This window comes from Sebastes umbrosus, chromosome 24 (genome assembly GCF_015220745.1).
Source record: "Sebastes umbrosus isolate fSebUmb1 chromosome 24, fSebUmb1.pri, whole genome shotgun sequence".
Classification (NCBI taxonomy): Eukaryota; Metazoa; Chordata; class Actinopteri; order Perciformes; family Sebastidae; genus Sebastes; species Sebastes umbrosus.
Window position 1 is genome coordinate 13,487,953 of NC_051292.1, and position 21,345 is coordinate 13,509,297.

The window sequence follows — 21,345 nt, forward strand, 5'->3', positions numbered from 1 at the left end:
AGAGGATCAATATCAAATCAGACTTGTTGGACTTCATTACTTCATTTATTACATGGCCTTCTTCTCACTGTATCTGCTAGCCTAGCAGGTCTATGTCATTTACAGGAAAGGTCCACATTTGTTCAAGTGTGTCTGTAAACAACAGCCACATGTCATATGTACATTAAAAGAGTTATTGGTGGTAGTAATCATTCCTCCTGTGAAGTGGTCCCTTCATAACACAACTACACTGTAAGAAATGACTTCACAAGTTCAAGTGAAACTAATATGAAGATTCAGCAGTCTGAGTCGACAAATCAAAGTTACACACTGTTTAGTACCAAATTCCCTCTTTGAGTTACTATTCCTCCTGCAGCTCAACAAGGAAACTGTCAAACACAACATACTGACTGGATACATACTAAGGCTGGGCAATATATCCATATTATATCCATATCGTGATATGAGACTAGATATCGTCTTTGATTTTGGATATCCTAATATCTAGGGTTGTCAAAGTTAATCGTTTTAACGCCACTATTTTCTTTAACGCATTAATGCAATCGATCTTCCGGAGGTTATAGCGGCTCAGTTTTAAAGCTAGAGTGAAGATACTGGTATCATAGGAAACTGGAAAACCTGCTGAATCCATCGGTTCCAACCATGTCAAACTAGCTCGTCGGGAAGGAGGTTAAATAACGCTCCAAACTTACTCTAAAGTTTGGCGAGGAAAAACTGTCATGGGCATCTTCAAAGGGGTCTCTTGACCTCTGACCTCCAGATATGTGAATGTAAATGGGTTCTATGGGTACCCACGAGTCTCCCCTTTACAGACATGCCCACTTTATGATAATCACATGCAGTTTGGGGCAAGTCATAGTCAAGTCAGCACACTGACACACTGACAGCTGTTGTTGCCTGTTGGGCTGCAGTTTGCCATGTTCTGATTGGAGCATATTGTTTTATGCTAAATGCAGTACCTGTGAGGGTTTCTGGACAATATCTGTCATTGATTTGTGTCTTAATTGATTTACAATAATAAATATATACATACATTTACATAAATCATATTTGTCCACTCCCATGTTGATAAGAATATTAAATACTTGACAGATCTCCCTTTAAGGTTCATTTAGAACAGATACAAAAATTGTGAATAATTTGCGATTAATCGTGATTAAATATTTTAATGGATTGACAGCCCTAGTAATATCGTGTTGTGTTGTAAGTGTCATCTCTTCCTGGTTTTAAAGGCTACATTACAGTAAAGTGATGTCATTCTCTGAACTTACCAGACTGTTCTAGCTGTTCTATTATTGGTCATTTACACAAACAAATATATGATTTTTTCCAAGTCACCCAGCCCTAATACATCTAACTCAGACTGCTGAAGCCTCTGATTAGTTTAAGATCAACTTTACAGGTCATTTTACACAGAACAAGACTGTGGATTTAGTCCTCATCTCGTAACACTCAGGTTATACGGGGGTTGCTTCACAGACAGAAGGAATGATGACAGACATCAATAACTCTTTGAATGTACATATGAACATGTGAGTATTGTATTCACATAGACTTGAACAAAATATGAACCTGCAAAGATGTTTCTGATGCAGAATATTTATTTGGTTTTTGCTTCAAATAATTAGACAATGCTGACATGAAAACAGATCACAGTTAGATCTGCTGTCAAAAAGAACGTGGGAATAACTTAGAACCATAGAGACCTCTGATTAGATGGTGTCATTCATAATCATCACTTGTGTGCCTTTAAGTTGGTGCAATACGTGTTTGTTGAAGAGTGCTGCACCTTTAGACATGTTCAAATAGAGCGCTGCAGGAATGAGTCCTAAAACCCAGAAATGAATTAGCATTTTAGCACTTCCTGTTCCCTCGTCTGGAAGTCAATGGGTTTTTAGTTAGATGCCTGAAATAAGGTCTGTGTTAAAGGTCCAGTGTGTAGGATCTGGAGGTATCTAGTGGTGAGGTGAGGAGATTACAACCAACTGAAGCCTCTCCTGTGTGCAAAGCGTGTTGGAGAGCTACGGTGACTGACGTGAAAACATGAAAGTCCCTCTCTAGAGCCATCTGGAGCAGAGCCAGTGTGTAGAGAGTGTGTGTACAAACTACATAAACTACAGCCAGTGAACTGACCTCAGAGTCTCCAGTCTACAGTTTGGACTCTTCAGTCCAGCGAAAAGCGGTTTCACTCCTGAATCCTCCAGGTCGTTGCGACTCAGATCCAGCTCTCTCAGATGGGAGGGGTTGGACTTCAGAGCTGAGGCCACAACTTCACAGTGAGTATCTGAGAGTCTACAGTGAGAAAGTCTGTGATGACACAAAAATTACAAAATATGTTATTATGAAAGAGGACAGTTTATATTTACTTCATGCATTTGATGACTAAACAGTTTGATATATACTTCTTTAATCAACATTTACTCCTCACATCAGTGGTTCAGCTAATCTGATCTCACTGTTTGACATGAAACAATAATTCTCATCACTCTCTCTCAAACCTGCAGACTTTTAATCTTTGTTTTTCTTTAATCTTGCAGATGAAGAGAGAGAACATGTAGTTACATTGAGGCTTCCCTAATGTCCAGTCTGTCAGTGTGATCTGATCCCAGGTCTGTCTCCACAAAGTTAGCATGAGGCCTTCTTGATTAGAAAAGCATTTTTAAAACTCAGTGAATAAGTAATAATAATACAGTTGATAAAGATGACCTCTCTTTGCTAGCTACCTGCTGCTTTCAGGTACACGTCCATAAATGGGAAAATTAAACAAATCACTATAATATTAGACCTGTACATAATTAAACATTCATATAACTAGATATTTTGATGACTGCATGGTGTTTTGTTATTAACACTCTTTTCTGAGCATCAAACGTATTCAGCTCACAAACACAATGAATGAACCAATGAGGTTACATTATTTACAACATAATGACATCAGAAAGATGATATCAGTGTATCAGCATTAAAAACATAACATTGATCTTTGGTTTGTATAAGATCTCTTAAAAAGTCTGAATTCTACCATTCTGCTGTTATATATTCATCAGACTGCTGTTATTGGTGGAAGCTGTGTATTTCCTGTTACTACTCTTCTCTACAGCAACAAGAGAGAGAAACACCAGAGTTTCCTTCTGTGAGTAACAGAATAAAAGGAAAGACTTCAAAACAAGATGATGGAACACAACTTGAATTCATTAGCAATAAAATGCACCATTGCTCGATTCAACACACTCAGGGGTTTTACAACGACTATCTTTGTCTTGTATGACCAGTAGTTTACGGTGGCTAATGCTAGAGTTGGGTCGATTTTCGGTTTTGCCGGTCCGTTCCGGTGTACGAGCTTAAACCGGTTTGATTTGATGCTAACGACACGTTCTGGCAAATTAAAAAGTAGCCGACATCAACAACCTGTGCCGACAGAGTCACAGTGCTAAATCCAGCCTGTATTGCATTACTAATAAGCAATATGACAACGTGATTAACGTAATATTATGATATAATGTTGGTGTATAAACAAGAAGAGGTTTGTTTACTAGGAAGTTCATGTGTTTTTTGGGGTGACGAGACGAGACATGGCAGAGCTGGTCTCAAAGAAAACTAAAAGTGCAGCAACATGGCAACAGTTTGGATTTGAAGCCAACGAAAGAGATGAGCCCAAAAACACACGAGGTAAGGTGTAATGTGGTGCAAGGCCTATTGAAAGCAAACCCCAGCACCAGGGCTCTGATCCCAGGACCGCCCCGACTCCCCGCCGGATCAGCAAACGTTCTGTTGCTGCCGTTACACCGGTTAGACCCAGCGCTCCACCAGACAGCTGATCTTTTGTTTTTTTCATTTGTTTTACCAGGTTCACATGTCGTCTCCATCACCCCAAAACATAAATAAGAAAAAACTGTCAAATGTAACAATTATTAGAAATAAATAGAATAAGTGTTCATTAACTTGACAGCTAGAAACACAAACTACTGAAACATTTTGAACTCAACATTTGAAACAGCTCAAGAACATCTGTGACAAAATACAAATACATATTTATGTAATAAACACGTGGAACATTTATAAGAATATTATATTTTAAGAATAATTTATAGTGTGTATATTTGAAGAACTAAACTAGTAATCTACACTGATCTATAAAGTTAATCACATCTGGACTTACAGAGCTTTTCTGCAGTTCCTCACAGCTGGAATCAGTCTCAGTCGTCCCTCCTTTGTTGTATTGTACTTCTTCAGGTCAAACTCATCCAGAACCTCCTCTGACATCTGCAGCATGTAGGCCAGAGCAGAGCAGTGGATATCAGAGAGTTCCTTCTCTGATCTGTTCTCTGACTTCAGGAACTCTTGGATGTCCTGATGTACCGAGTGGTCGTTCATCTCCGTCAGACAGTGGAAGATGTTGATGCTTCTGTCAGGAGAGGTAAAAGAACTGTTCATCTTCTTCAGGTTGTTGATGGCTGTCTGGATTCTTCCTGAACTGTTGTCTGTCTGACCCAGCAGACCTCCTAAGAGTCTCTGGTTGGACTTCAGAGAGAGGCCATGAAGGAAGCGAACAAACAGATCCAGGTGGCCATTTTTACTTTCAAGGGATTTCTCCATGGCTCTCTTCAGGAAGACATCCAGGGTTGAATGAACATATGTTTTTCCCAGGAAGTCCTTCAGTACCTCTGTGTTGCTGTTTGTGTAACAGTGGAACATGTAGACTGCAGCCAGAAACTCCTGAATGCTCAGGTGAACAAAGCAGTAGACTGTTTTCTGGAAGATCACACACTCTCTTTTGAAGATCTCTGTACAAACTCCTGAGTACACCGAGGCCTCTGTGACATCCAGACCACACCGCTCCAGGTCTTCTTGGTAGAACATGATGTTTCCTTTCTCCAGCTGTTCAAACGCCAGCATCCCCAGCTTCAGAAGAACTTCCCTGTCAGCCTCCGTCATCTCCCTCGTCTCACCATACTTCAGCTTCTTCTTCTTTGTCTGAACCAACAGGAAGTGTGAGTACATGTCAGTCAGGGTCTTGGGCAGCTCTCCTCTCTGGTCTGTAGTCAACATGTGGTCCAGAACTGTAGCAGTGATCCAGCAGAAGACTGGGATTAGACACATGATGTGGAGGCTCCTGGATGTCTTGATGTGTGAGATGATTCTGCTGGACAGCTCTTCATCACTGACTCTCCTCCTGAAGTACTCCTCCTTCTGGGCGTCAGTGAAGCCTCGTACTTCTGTTACCCTGTCAACACATGCAGGAGGAATCTGATTGGCCGCTGCAGGTCGGGAAGTTATCCAGACGAGAGCTGAGGGAAGCAGATTCCCCTGGATGAGGTTTGTCAACAGCACGTTGACTGATGACTTCTGGGTGACATCAGACACAACCTCACTGTTCTTGAAATCCAGTGAAGGTCTGCTTTCATCCAGGCCGTCAAAGATGAACAGAACTTTACAGACAGCGAGCTTCTCTGCTGTGACCTTCTGTAATGTTGGATGGAAAACATGGAGCAGCATGAGAAGACTGTACTGCTCATCTCTGATCAGGTTCTGCTCCCTGAACGAAAGCAGAACCACCAGACTGACATCTTGGTTTTCCAAGCCCTCTGCCCAGTCCAGAGTGAACTTCTGCACTGAGAAGGTTTTTCCAACGCCAGCGACGCCGTTCGTCAGAACGACTCTGATGTGTCCCTTTTGGTCAGGTAAGGCTTTAAAGATGTCGTGGCACTTGATTGGAGCGTCATGGAGGGTCTTCTTCTTGGAAGCTGTCTCAAGCTGCCTCACCTCATGTTGGGTATTAACCTCTTCACTCTGTCCCTCTGTGATGTAGAGCTCAGTGTAGATCCTGTTGAGGAGGGTTCCACTTCCTGTTTCATCAGTTCCTTCAGTCACACATTCACATCTATCCCTCAGACTGATCTTATGTTCATCTACAGCCTCCTGTAGACCTCTATCTGCTGAAAGAGAAGGACAAAAGATAAAAATAAAGAAAATGTGATTATTATTTTCATTGCCAATATTGAAGTGATCAATATAAAGTAAATAAAAAAGCAGTAAAGGTTAAACAGTCTAGTTTTAGTGGAAGCATCAGAAATGCTCCTTTTTCTCTCAGTCGGTGTACATGTTTGATTGACAGCAGAGGAGGCGGAGCCTCAGCTGTCCGTCTGCAGCTCTTCATCTAAACAGCTCACTGTGGCTGTTCCTTCCTCACTGTAATATTTAAAACTCATCCACTCATCAAATAATGCAGAAGATGTTCATAACTCGTTGTGTGGACATGTTTTTATTGAACAGCACCAATAACAAAAGCCGGGTTTCCACCAAAAGTTCCTGGGACTTTTTAGTCCTACTACTTTTAAGGAACTAAAAGGTTCCTTCAGTCCACTGTTGTCTGTTTCCACTACAGTCTAAAGACCTGTGAAGATTCAGCAAATTAGTCCTCTGATGTATGAAAAAGCAACATGACATGTGACGAGAGCTGTTGGTGGTTGCAGTAGTAAACACACTCTGCAGTCTGCCGTTCAGTGTGTCGTCCGTTTCATCTAAAAGACACGCTGGAAAATAATAAACATTAGGTTTAATCTCACTGTGACGACATTTACTGCACGTTGGATGTAATGAATGAAATGCAGAGGAGGAAAGTGAAACTAAGAGCGTCCGTCTCCACAGTAAATCATGTTGAGTATTTGAGGGTTATTTATTTATGTCTCTCTTGTTTTCTCTGTCTTTTTGGCTGGACCGCAGACGGCCAGCCCTACAACCCTAAAAGTCTGTCACTGAGTGATGAAGTTACACGATTGGTCGTCTGAGTGTCGGAGTTTCCTCATTGACCTCTGGATCGTACGCCAACGTTGGTGTATGTATATATGTCTATGGCTTGAACGGCCAGTTGAGTGGAGCAGCGCGTCCCCTAGTGTCCTCTCAGGACCTGGTGGGACTTTTATGACTTTTTATGTATTAAAACAACAAGTAGTGTTTTCAGACATGGAGACGTCAGCAGACAGATGTAGAGTCTTACTTTGTACAGTGCTGGTCTGACCGGCTGGCTGCAGTCCAGCTCTGGTTCTGGATCTTTTTCCACACTGGGGACAGGAGGAGTCTCCTGATGAAGCAGACTGGTCCAAGTACACAGCACAGCAGGACAGCTGGTCCTCCACAGAAACATCACTCCTCTTCCTCCTCCTGTGAAGACATGTCTTTATAACTAAAAGGCTTTGTTGATTGGCCGACACTGTCTCAAAGCTCAGATGGTCACAGGGAACAGTTAAAGTGTTCTTACTTTTCTGTTTGAATTCAGCATTCAGTCTGTGATGACAGTGTTCCTTTTATTTCAACTCTCCTGCTTTCATAAACACTAATGAGCTGAATTTTACTATCTGGCTGTCTTATTAACCTCTTTACAATCCGACGGACGATATTCTGTCTTTCAGAGGTTGTAGTGGCTGAGTTTTAAAGCTAGAGTGAAGATACTGGTAACATGTGAAACTAGAAAACCTAAGGAATCCATCGTTACCAACCATGTCATGCTAGCTTATCTGGAAGAACGCTCTGACCTCCAGATATGTGAATGTAAATGGGTTCTATGGGTACCCACGAGTCTGCCCTTTACAGACATGCCCACTTTATGATAATCACATGTCATAGTGAAGTCAGCACACTGGCAGCTGTTGTTGCACGTTGGGTTTCAGAGGGGTCCCGCCTCCGTGGCCGTCCTACAGAGGGGTCGTCCTCCAGAGGAGTCGCCCTCCTGATCAGTTTCTCCTGTCGGTCCTGTCCCCGGGTCGTACGCCTGAGTTTTCTTGCCCCGTCCCTGTTCAGCGCCCGGCCGCTAGCCCCTTAATCCCACCTCCGGACTCCCTCCACCCACCCTGATGGAGTTCATAGACTCTGTTTTAGGGACGTCTGGGATCCGTCCCTTGAGAGGGGGGTACTGTCATGGTCTTGGGTTTTGGTTGTAGTTGGTTTCCTGTTTTATTTTGTAGGTTCAACACTTTCTACAGCTACTTCACAGTGAAAGTCCTCCATTAAAGAGAGCTGATCATGTTCTTAACAGTCTCACGGTCACTTTGGGCAGCTTAGCTTGAGTTAGTTAGGTTTGAACTGAGGTTAGAAGTGGTCTAAATAGTGTGGTAGACCAGCAGTCTAAGACACACAGTATGTAACAGTGGTGTCTCTGGTTCAAATCCAGATGGTTTACATTTATTTTTATGTCATTCTGTTTTCTGTCACTTTCTACTGTCAACTATCAAATGAAGGCATGAATTCAAATATTCTAAAAAGAGAAGTGGTCCAAATTTACATTACTGCCCCTTTTAGTATGAGCAGATAACTTTAACATCACTACTGCCCAGGGATGTTTGTTCTTGACCTTAAGGAACAACATATGGTGGAGAAAATCTAAGGTCAAAGGTCCACTTACTAATGATCCAAAACTTTCAACTGCAAGCTCTGAATCTTTAGTAAGTGAGCTTAAATTCCCTTCACCATATTCTACATCAGTAGTTAGTTAAAGAACAAACTCAAACATTCAACTCGCGTTAGTTTGGATCAGAAAGTCACAATAACACAAACTAACTAACCGATAGAAGCAGCAGTAGAGCAGCAACTCCTGTGTTCTGAGAGGGAAAATACTGGTTTTGTGAATGAAGTCTGGTGGCTCTGAAGAGAGTGATATAACTACCTGGTCTCTATTGCTCTGGTCTATCATGACCTCTCTATTGCTCTGGTCTATCATGACCTCTCTATTGCTCTGGTCTATCATGACCTCTCTAACGGATGTTAGTGACGTCAGTTTGCTGTGGTGAAACTACAATGTTCTGAAGATGGACTACAAGAGGCTTCTCCCCGTGCGTTATTAAATAGGTCTTTCAGTGACAGACTGCTTCACCCGCAGTGTGTTAAAGAGAGATACCACAGCTCCTCCTGCTGCTGCTGGAACACTATCAACAGATAATAAAGGATCATCTGACCTAACGTGGAAAATTATCACTTCATTACCACGGTTGGAATTGAAATAAACAGGAATATATGATAAATATTGAGTTCATGTTGGAGTTATGGAGAAGGGGTTGGATCATATACTGTTAGTGTAGGCTGGTCTTCCAACTTCTTTTTGAAATATTCGTAATATGTATTTGTGTTGATTATTTGTTAATTGGTTGTTTACTGTTCATTTGATTAGTTATTCTTGTTTTGTTTTTTACTGAGGTATTTGTTACATGTTCCAAATAAATAATTAATTAAAAATAAAGTGAAACGAAATGGTTGTCACTGTCCACTAAATATTAAACATGAATCCCAATTAGTGTATGAGCGTATGAAAATAATATGCAAGATAAGCATATAGTTTGTTATTATGAACGGCCGAATGGTGCGTCGCTTTACATGCTACGGCCGCAAGGAATTGTGGGATGTTATTCTCTCATTTCCTTTGGTAAAGGATGGTCCAGTGTATCCTATGCTAAAGGAGATAATAAAGGAAGCATTGAAGCTCCTTTCCTTAAAGGGACTATTTTTAACTTTCAGAAATGCTTCTTAACAGCGACACCTGTGGCCGTGAAATCAACAAAAGTCAGCGTCGGGCTCGCGCTTGCTCGCTCTAAATATACCTGAACGAGCATCACTCAAAACAGTGAGGAGACACACGTCAGCTAAAAGCACAATATCACTCTATATTTCAGCTGCTTGGCAGTAATGTTAGCTGACCAGACGAAGGTCTCTCCATGAACATGATTTAGATCTGATCCTAGTGTTGGCTTTTCCTGCCTAAGTGCAGGCTGAGGCAGCGGGGCTCTCCAGCATGTCTCCTCTGCTCTCTCCGCCCGCAGCCAGAGAGAGCAGAGGAGACGCCGGCACCCGGTCGGTAACGAGAAGACAACGTAACTCTCTGAAGAGCTCCGTCACTTCACAAGACACGGGAAACCTCTGTTGGTCTGGAGGAGCTGCAGCAGTTATTTCTGCACAAACGTCCCCTGTGCATTCACTAGATATTCTCAGAGCTAAACTAACTCTTCTGCAGTGTGGAGTGAGCGCGCGTTCACGTCTAGAGGTGGAAGACGAGCGCGCTGTCTGAGTGAAGGAGAGCAGGCAACGGAGATGAGGCTCCGGCCACACGCGAGCGCGCATATGCGAACGCGCATGTGTGCCGATCCGCTACATTTATACGCTTGAAAAGTTACAAACAGTCCCTTTAACTTTTGGTGAATTCGAACGGCTCTTATCACGGCTGTTACTGAGGTACTTCCGGGTCAATTCACTCAGTTAGGAATCTTCCTAAGCAAAAAGGACTATTCGAACGCAACCCTGGTCTATCGTGACCTCTCTATTGCTCTGGTCTATTGTGACCTCTCTATTGCTCTGGTCTATCATGACCTCTCTATTGCTCTGGTCTATCATGACCTCTCTATTGCTCTGGTCTATCGTGACCTCTCTTTTGCTCTGGTCTATTGTGACCTCTCTATTGCTCTGGTCTATTGTGACCTCTCTATTGCTCTGGTCTATCGGGACCTCTCTATTGCTCTGGTCTATCAAGACCTCTCTATTGCTCTGGTCTATTGTGACCTCTCTATTGCTCTGGTCTATCATGACCTCTCTATTGCTCTGGTCTATCGTGACCTCTCTATAGTTCTGCATCAGGAATATAAATCTGTAGCAGAACATTTAGTCTTCATCCTCAATGCATCATCATCCATCAGGTCAGCTTACAGTAGAAACAGTCTCTTACTTTGTGTCTGAGGGTCCAGGTTCATTACTGAAGGCTGGAGGAATCCCCATGGACCAGTCACTCTTCATAGACAGACAGCTGGGTACTGGAGACTCTGCTCTCTGTCTGGACTGAACTCTGCAAACATCAAGATGATTTGATTCACATCACATGAATCCTTGATAAACTCTCTGATGACAAAGACATTTCAGTTTCTAAATACACAAACTACTGCTACTGTCAATAATGTGGTTTAAAGTTTGTATTAGTCCTCTTAGATTACAGCTGTTCTGGGTGACTGACAGCTGTCACAGATACGAAGAGGAAGAATGCACTAATTCATTCTCTTTGTGTCACCAACAGTGTGTTAAACTTCACTTAGTAAATACATTTTAGTAGAAATTTAATATACAAACACACAATCAACTAAATCATGGCATTGGCATGGCATCACTTTGTTTTATATCATTCTGTATCTTCCCAGTGGTGTTCCTTATGTATTCAAATCTGAACTCTACGTACGTATGTTTTAGCATCAAAATGCTGTTTTCCCTTCAAGACCTTCTAAAAACTTTCTCCCACGTGACCTGACGTAGGTTTCTACATGATGACACTGCTACATGTACAGTATCTATGCATCCGTGGACAAAACTGTTGGTACCCTTCCGTTAAAGAAAGAAAAACCCACAATGGTCACTGAAATAACTTGAAACTGACAAAAGTAATAATAAATAAAAATATTATGAAAATGAACTAATGAAAATCAGACATTGTTTTTGAATTGTGGTTCAACATAATCATTTTAAAAAACAAACTAATGAAACTGGCCTGGACAAAAATGATGGTACCCTTAACTTAATATTTTGTTGCACAACCTTTTGAGGCAATCACTGCAATCAAGTGATTTCTGTAACTCTCAATGAGACTTCTGCACCTGTCGACAGGTATGTTGGCCCACTCCTCGTGAGCAAACTGCTCCAGCTGTCTCAGGTTTGAAGGGTGCCTTCTCCAGACTGCATGTTTCAGCTCCTTCCACAGATGTTCAATAGGATTTAGATCAGGGCTCATAGAAGGCCACTTCAGAATAGTCCAATGTTTTGTTCTTAGTCATTCTTGGGTGTTTTTAGCTGTGTTTTGGGTCATTATCCTGTTTGAGGACCCATGACCTGCAACTGAGACCAAGCTTTCTGACACTGGGCAGCACATTTCGCTCCAGATTGCCTTGATAGTCTTCAGATTTCATTGTACCCTGCACAGATTCAAGACACCCTGTGCCAGATGCAGCAAAGCAGCCCCAGAACATAACCGAACCTCCTCCATGTTTCACATTAGGTACAGTGTTCTTTTCTTTGTATGCTTCATTTTTGCGTCTGTGAACATAGAGCTGATGTGACTTGCCAAAAAGCTCCAGTTTTGTCTCATCTGTCCAAAGGACATTCTCCCAGAAGCTTTGTGGCTTGTCAATATGCATTTTGGCAAATTCCAGTCTCACTTTTTTATGATTTGCGTCCTCCTCGGTCGTCTTCCATTAAGTCCACTTTGGCTCAAACAGCGACTGATGGTGCGATCTGACACTGATGTACCTTGACCTTGGAGTTCACCTCTAATCTCTTTGGAAGTTGTTCTGGGCTCTTTGGTTACCATTCGTATTATCCGTCTCTTCAATTTGTCATCAATTTTCCTCTTGCGGCCACGTCCAGGGAGGTTGGCTACAGTCCCATGGACCTTAAACTTCTGAATAATATGAGCAGCTGTAGTCACAGGAACATCAAGCTGCTTGGAGATGGTCTTATAGCCTTTACCTTTAACATGAAGGTCTATAATTGTCCTTCTAATCTCCTGAGACAACTCTCTCCTTAGCTTTCTGTGGTCCATGTTCAGTGTACACACCATGATACCAAACAGCACAGAGACTGCTTTTCACCCTTTAAATAGGCAGACTGACTGATTACAAGTTTGAAGATACCTGTGATGCTATTTACAGGACACACCTTAGTTTAACATGTCCCTATGGTCACATTATTTTACATCTTTTCTAGGGGTACCATCATTTTTGTCCAGGCCAGTTTCATTAGTTTGTTTTTTAAAATGATTCTGTTGAACCACAATTCAAAAGCAATGTCTGATTTTCATTAGTTCATTTTCAGTAAATTTTTATTTATTATTACTTTTGTCAGTTTCAAGTTATTTCAGTGACCATTGTGGGTTTTTCTTTCTTTAACGGAAGGGTACCAACAATTTTGTCCACGTCTGTACATCCTTATAGTCAGTGTATTAATACAGTATCTATACATCCTTATAGTCAGTGTATTAATACAGTAACTTAGATGGTGGTCAGCGTGCTCCCAGTCAGGAGAAGCAGACAGGAGTACCATCAGGAAGCTAAGTGATGTACTGCTGTGGACGCCACGTTAGTTCAGATCAGAAAGTCACACAATAACACAAACTAACTAACCGATGGATGCAGCAGTAGACCAGCTACTCCTGTGTTCTGAGAGGGAAAATGACTGGTTTTGTGAATGGAGTCTGGTGGCTTTGAAGAGAGCGATATAACGGCTTCAGTTCCCGTCAGAAAGGGCTGTCTGATGGCGAGGTAAAGCAGAGAAAATATTCTAAATATAGTGTACACCTAAACGAATATATAATAGTATATGTTTCTTTTAGATGGCTATAATATATTTTTCTGCTGCTCCTGTCCACAGCTGCTTTACCTCTCCATCAGACAGCCCTTTCTGACGGGGAACTGAAGCTGTTATATCGCTCTCTTCAAAGCCACCAGACTCCATTCACAAAAGCAGTAATTCTACTTCCCAGAACACGGGAGTATACGTACAACCCCACTTCAAAGAAGCTGTCATAACAGCTGATTTTAGGAGAAGTCAAACCAACACAGTATTTTGAGGACTAATGTGAGAAAATGAATTACACATTTGAAGCACATTCTTTCACATTTTGAATAGTTGTAAATCTTTACAGTGACTTCAACGTTCAGGCAGAAATATGAATATTTTCTTGAAGTGTAAATTGTGAAATGGAGGTTCTCAGGTGTTTTGTTACAGAAATACAATCAGTAGTTTGTGGCTCTAAAACCCAGACTAAGATCCATCTTAGTTTGAAACAGTATCTGCACTAATAGTTCTGCATCAGGAATATAAATCTGTTAGCAGAACATTTAGTCTTCATCCTCAATGCATCATCATCCATCAGGTCAGTGCACAGTAGAAACAGTCTCTTACTTTGTGTCTGAGGGTCCAGGTTCATTACTGAAGAAAGGAGGAAGACCTATGGACCAGTCACTCTTCATAGACAGACAGCTGGGTACTGGAGACTCTGCTCTCTGTCTGGACTGAACTCTGCAAACACCAAGATGATTTGATTCACATCACATGAATCCTTGATAAATTCTCTGATGACAAAGACATTTCAGTTTCTAAATACACAAACTACTGCTACTGTCAATAATGTGGTTTAAAGTTTGTATTAGTCCTCTTAGATTACAGCTGTTCTGGGTGACTGACAGCTGTCACAGATACGAAGAGGAAGAATGCACTAATTCATTCTCTTTGTGTCACCAACAGTGTGTTAAACTTCACTTAGTAAATACATTTAGTAGAAATGTTATATACAAACACACAATCAACTAAATCATGGCATTGGCATGGCATCACTTTGTTTTATATCATTCTGTATCTTCCCAGACGGTGAAGAAGAGAGCGAGTGAGAGAGAGTCGGTGTGTTGAGCTAATTCTTGTCTCATTTGTGGGCTGATAAACAGTAAATTCATCTAAACTGGGTTGAAAAACGATGCAATCTGGTTGCCTTGGTGATGAGTTACAGCTGACTATTAACCACATCTCCATTCTCTGTTTGAGGAAGAACGTTAACCAAAACACATGAAGTAAAACTGGCTGGGGGGGTTAATTCTCTTTGTGTCAAGAAAAGTTTGTTCAACTTCAGTTAGCAAATACATTTTAGTAGAAACTTTAAAATAGAAACACAAAATCAACAGAAAACATGGTATTGGTAGAGGAAAGTGAAAATGAGTCCTATAAATGAGTTAGTAGCAGCTCTCTTACTTTGACTCTGAGGGTCCAGCTTCATTACTGAAGTATAGAGGTTCATCTTTAGACTGATCACTCTTCATAGACAGACAGCCAGAGACTAGAGACTCTGCTCCGTCCTCCTCTTCCTCCACACAGTCAATCATCTTCTGATCTGAAGTCAGTCTGAGAGGTTAAACATTAACGCTGACAGTGACCATGTACAGGAAACAAGTTCGTACAAGAGTCACAGGCAAGACTGAGAGAACAGGAGGTAACACACAACCTCTCTATCACACTCTCTCACACACTCACACACACACACACACACACACACACATACACACAGTATACAGTATAATAAAACCACCCAGCACTCCACCTGGTCACTTCTCTTTAACTCTCTGCTTGTTTTCTTGTCTTACAGCAGGTTTAATGAGGATTATTCAGCCAATCACGACTTTGTGTTCTCAGATGAATCAAACTGTTGAGTTCATTCTAACATTTCTCTCCTCTACAGTCCACAGGGAGGAAACTGACTCAGACACTTTAACAGTAAACTAATACAATGTTGGATTAACACTCACCCTGCTTCAGTCTTCAGTTGTCACATCTCCCCTCTGTGGCTCCTCCCCTCTCTATTTACAGGAAATCAGCTGAGTTCATCTGTGACTGTGTGTGTTCACAGCAGTTCACAGCCATTTAACATGATGTGGTCATAAGAATCTCTCTTGGCTTGAACAGGCTGAATGAACCCTCTGAGACCCACAATAGACCAGTTTTAGTCTTTTTTAGAGGGGTCCAGGGGGTCTTTAGAGGGAGATAGCAGGTCAACAGTAGATGTCACATAGAAGTGGTGTACATCATCTGAAAGCTGGGAACCTGGAGATTAATTTGAGATGCAGCTCAGCACTGAGTGTCAAGTTGTTCTAGTCATTAATCAGAAATAAACATTAATTAATTCATTAATTAAAATAAATAGTGAAAGTGTATAAGGGTTAAGAACATTATGATAGAAGTATATGATGGTCATCCCCATACTAACAACCAGACAAAGCTAAATGTGTGGCTTCAACAACAGTGTGTTGAACATGCACCCCAAAACAAAAAAGGGATTGTTCTTGTGACCGACGGTACAGCTTCCATCGCCGACCTACAGACGAGGAATCCACAAGAATGTGGCTGAGAAACCTAAACTTGAAGAGACCACCTAAAACACTGTAAGTGTGCTCAACGGAGGAAAACCTGTATCCTACTTCGTGGTTGGGCTACGAAAGAGCAGCGGAGGAGAGACGTCGGGTCCTTAAAAGGACTGATAGCAGAGCCAGGAGAACGTCAGCTATGATTTCATGTGTAGGGAGGATACAGCATTGTAGCGTCTGTTTAATGACAGCCAGTTACTTTTACTATTTTATGTACAGTTTAAATGTAAGGCAGTTTATGGGCAGCATTACACTAAAAAAATAGCTCAATGCTTTGATCACATGATCCTGTTTGAGCTGTAAGAGGTGGTGTTCACACATGTTTTACTAGATGTTTTAATATGGAGAGAGGATTAGCGTACCGTTGGAAAACAGCGGTTCCGGCTCAGTGACGCGACACGACGGAAGTTGCGCCCATAATTCACGCAAGGCATCATGGGGACTAGGAATAAGGTGGATAGGCATCCTATAATATATTATAGAGTGATGCTACAAATAACACAGGAAAGCACTGTAAGTATGAACACTATATACAAACACACCACCTTAACCCTATAATGTTCCATTTGGAATATTATTGGAGTATTATAGGCCAACTATAGAAGATGCATAACCCCAAGTATAATAATATAGCAATAAAATCCCAGCTGATGATGACTGAAACAGTATAACATGCTTAAAAATCATACATAAATAGGAATAAGTCAAAAGAGATTGCGGCTTACACACGGTAACATATGAATAAGGGGAGTACTGACACTTATTTGTCTCCACTTCAAGCACTGAATGGAGGTCTGCCAAAGAGATTCTGTGATGATCTGACCCTTTAAAGTGAACTCAGTTCCATCAACATTAAACACAGCAGCTGGTAATACTGAGAGAAAACATATCCTACCTCAGAGCTTCAGTGAAGAGAAGATGGTCCTTCAGTTGGTCTGTATACGCTTCCTCTTCTTCCTCCAGATGTCTTCCATTGATGCCACATATCTACAAGTGTGTGACAAATAAAAGTCTTAACATGCAACAGTAAAACTCATAATACACTTTTATAGAATTTATAGTTATATTTATAGTTAGTATTAACCTAAATACCTGGAGACTTCCATAGTTCCCACGATCATGTAAACACCAGTCGGTAGGTTGGCTATATGATGAAACACATGAGCCATTAAACTGTATTAACATCTACAATCTTACACTAATTGTGAGTATTGTGTGTTTTATCCTCTTTCTTTCCTCTTGATGTTGTTCCAGAGCCGGTACGCTTTCGCCAAGTGCTCATCCACAGGTGGCACTGATTTACCTCTGATATCAACAGCAGGAAAACTTTAACAAAAGAGATATAAAACGCCATGTTCATTCTCACAATATAATGTAATGTAACGTTACCAACTCAAGGCATATTGAGAGAGGCTGGCACACGGGTCTTGGTGCCTTCAAATGTTGTCGTGTTTAGGTAAGATAAGTGGAAAGTTTCTGAAAGCTCAGAGTTCACAAGTTGTGACGTGTTTGCTGACGGAGGTCACGGAAGTTCATTTTCCGCTGCATAATAAGTTAATATATTGTAATTTTAGTCGTATATTTGTGACCACTCTGTTTCCGTCCTCCGTGTTGACCCAATTATGGCGCGGGAGTCGAGGTCGATGGAACAATTGAGTATTTATTTCTCATCTGTATAATGGGGCACACACAACCAGGCAGGTCAGGACTACTGTTAAGATGGTCGGCACAGCCCGCTCCAACCACAGCCTGAGAGTTTCTTTCTGCTGTAGGTTACATTATGATCGTATAGCAGGGCTGTGTGTTGGCAAGAATTTGGCAATACGATACGTATCACGATACAGGGGGAGCGATTCAATATATTGCGATACTGTAAGGAAGGCGATAAATTGAAATTTTTTAAAAACAATTTTATGAAAACTGTCGTAAAACACCATATGCATAAAATCGGAGTAAAAAAAGTATATGCAATCATTTATCACAGTCCCTGTAACATCCAGCATCACAGCACTACTTTGAGAGGACAGTACACTGAGAGGGTGCATCTCTTTGCAAATGCAAAAGTATTGACTGAGTTAATGTTTGCATGTAAACTATTAATTAAAAATAGATAGAGTGGATTTGAGAATCGATACAGTATCACAAAACATAATATCGCGATACTCTATATTTTCCTTACACCCTTCTAAATCCATAATGGAAAAATATTTAAATACAAAGTTATAAAATTACTTTGTTTACAATTGTATTGTAAAACATGAGCATAAAAAACATAAAACCTCTTTTCACATTCCACACTTTGTCATTCACATACAGTCATATCAATGCTATCTAATCAAATGTGGTTTTAACAGCACAGCTAGTGTGTTTCTTTATCCCAAACTCTAAATGTGGTTTTCATTTCTCTTTAACAACAGAAGAGATTTACATATAAATGGTGCTCTGCTGCCACCTTCAGGAGGGTTACAGAACACAGCAGGTTATATATGTATTATATATAGATTATATCTTGTGTACAGGCAGGGGCGTGTCCAGACATTTTTGATACTGTAGTATTCTCAGCAACAGAGAAACCTGAACTCCCAGGTATAAACAAAAGTCACATCCCTCCTCACATACCAGCAAATCTTGTTTTAACATTGTAAAGTGAACTGTTAAATAATGCCAAAATAATTTGTAAATTCCCAAAGTAGGTTACATCCAAAAGAAAATCCTTATTCTAAAACAGTCACTTTATAAAGTGCCAACAAAATTAAAATAAATAAGTCTTTGGGCAAAATATTTACTTGACAAAACTGTGCAAAACGTTGCATGTGCAACAATGTAAATGGTTGGAGGTACAGACCGTGTAGAATATTTTATCAACAGAGATAGCTGACCTTACCAGAGCTTACGTGTGCATAAAAAAAGCTTACATCACTTGTAACAAATCTTGTTTCAACACTGATTTGTTACAGTAATAATGCTACAAAATAACCTGTGACTCCAAAAGCCAACATAAGAAAACAATGCACATTAAAAAACACAGTCACTCTCCGCCTTTAAAGTGCAAACATATTTAGAATACATACGCCTCTTTGAACAAATTATTTAACCAAACAAATGATAAACTTTACATGTGCTACAGTGTTGGTTACTCTAGTATTACCTAGTATTACCATTCAAGAGACCCAATCTGTTTTGACAGTTCCTTCCTTCCTTGCTTCCTTCCTCCCTCCCTTCTTCCTGTCCTTAAATAAAACAAGACAGGGTAAATGTTTAGCTTATTACCGTTACAGCTTTTAACTACAGGCACAGTAAGTGTAGTCAAATGTAGGCTACTCACATCTTTCACGACGACGCTCCAGAGACGTGTTGCTTCCATAGACTGACTGTAGAAAAACAGTTTGTTTCACCTGTAGGTTCACCTGCTCAAACTTCTTCTTCTTCTTCTTCGCGCCTTTTTTTGTTTTGCAGGCTACATACTACTTTAGCGCATCTCTGCCTCTCAGGTTTGAGAAGGAACTGCAACTCTAAACAAGAGTGCAGTTTACATTCAGTGCCGTGGCCCGCCTCTGACTGGGCATATAGCCAATCATATTGTAAGATATTGGGGTGGCACTTGGGGTGGCCAATCAGATTTCAGGGGTGGCCTGTGCCACCCAAGGCCACTCCCTGAACACGCCAGTGTGTACAGGACTTCACGAGTTGTAAACACGAGCTCACGAGTTTCATTGTAATTCTCCCTACACACTTCCACTCCGTTTGCGCCCTCGCGTGGAGGGTCCGCATTTTAAGTCATATTATAGTATGTCGAAAAAATATAATATTATATTATGTCGAAGAAAAGTCAGTGTGTCGAAAAATTTAAAAAAAGTTATAGTATAGTAAATTGTGTTAGCTCACCTGGAAGAACAGATGCCCCGTGTACTCAGGTTGAGTCCTCATTGCAGCAGGTTTGAATCCGACCTGTGGCCTCTTTTCTGTATATCGTCCTCTCTCTCTCCCTTTCACTAACTCATGAAGGCAAAAAGACAAAAATCGTAAAAAAAAAAAAAAAAAGTCATAGTATAGTATGTTTAAAAAATTAAAAAATCATAGTATAATATGTCAAAAACAGTCATAGTATAGTATGATGAAAAAATAAAAATAAATTCCTATTATGGTATGGTATGTTGTGTTAGCTCACCTGGTAGAGCAGGCGTCCCATGTACCAAGGATGAGTCCTTACCACAGTGAGATTGAATCCAACCAGTGGCTCCTTTCATAGTATGTCGGAAAAAATTAAATAAAGTCCTAGTATATATAGTATTTTGAAAAAAAGTCATAGTATAGTATGTTGAAAAATGTCGCTTAATAGAAATCTCTGTAGGCTATTATGTATTATTTATATTTGAAACAATCATGCATACTTAACAGTGTTTTCTTCTCCCTGACGCTTGGCCATTGTTCCATTAGCTCTTTATTCACTCTTTACTTTATTAGCATCAATGTGTGCACAGGTAATGTTCAGATGTTGTGATATGGTTTGCTAGAGTCTCTACATTTAAGAGTAGGCTAAAGACTTTCCTCTTTGATAACGATTATACTTAAGCTGCTATAGGCATAGACTGCCGGGGGACTTCCTATGACACACTGTCATAAGGAACTTCCTATGACACACTGAGCTCCCCTCTCCTTCTGTATATACTCATGTCCCATGTCCATGTTGTTACTAACTTCATTCCTTCCCGGGAGTCCTTGTGCCTCCTTGTCTCGCAGCTAACCGTGGAGCGGGATCACACCGGGAGCGAGGTTATACCTGGAGCATGGGTACACTTGGAGCAGGGTTTCACCTGGATCTTGGTGGTCTCCGGTATTGTGGCTGCATCTGCTGCCGCGTCGGTGCCTGCTTGACACCAACTGCTACCATCCCTAATTAACTACGTCTGTACGAGGGACTACCAATGCTAACGAGGGATTTCCAACACCTAGTGACAATGTGGCAGCCTGGAGAATAACACTTCTCAATCACTGCCAAAGACATCAAGAGCTCCCAGCAAGCATGCTGATGCTGCAGGAACCAACGCACGGGCATCGATCGCAGGGACGTCCCACACCAATACACATGGACGTACTGAGGAGAGATGCTGGACAGTGCTGGCTTTCCGATAGTTGTATTATCACTCTTTCCATCCACCACTATTGGTTTTGTGTTATCAGCCCTACTTGTATTAGCTATTACAGCTGCTAGATTGCTATTGTGGCTGCTTCTATATCTCTCTCTCTCTATCTCTCTCTCTCTCTCTCTCTCTCTCTGACTCTATCTATCTATCCCCCTAGCCGGTCTCGGCAGATGGCCGCCCGCCCTGCGCCCGGTTCTGCTCCAGGTTTCTTCCCAGTAATCGGGGAGTTTTTCCTGGCCACAGTGCGCTTGGTGGATCCTGTTGGGTCTCTAAACTAT

General features: G+C 41.2%; 2 protein-coding genes across 2 annotated transcripts in view; both read right to left on the bottom strand.

Moving 5' to 3' along the window:
• Positions 1-21,345, bottom strand: part of LOC119483763 (NACHT, LRR and PYD domains-containing protein 12-like) — a 542,841-nt gene that overhangs the window by 369,118 nt on the left and 152,378 nt on the right. The window lies entirely within an intron of this gene.
• On the bottom strand, positions 4,156-7,144 carry LOC119483686 (protein NLRC3-like). Its single transcript, XM_037762056.1, has 2 exons — positions 6,998-7,144; positions 4,156-5,790 (listed from the first exon to the last, which is right to left on the bottom strand). The coding sequence occupies exons 1-2, from the start codon at positions 7,142-7,144 to the stop codon at positions 4,156-4,158; spliced, it is 1,782 nt and encodes a 593-aa protein (XP_037617984.1).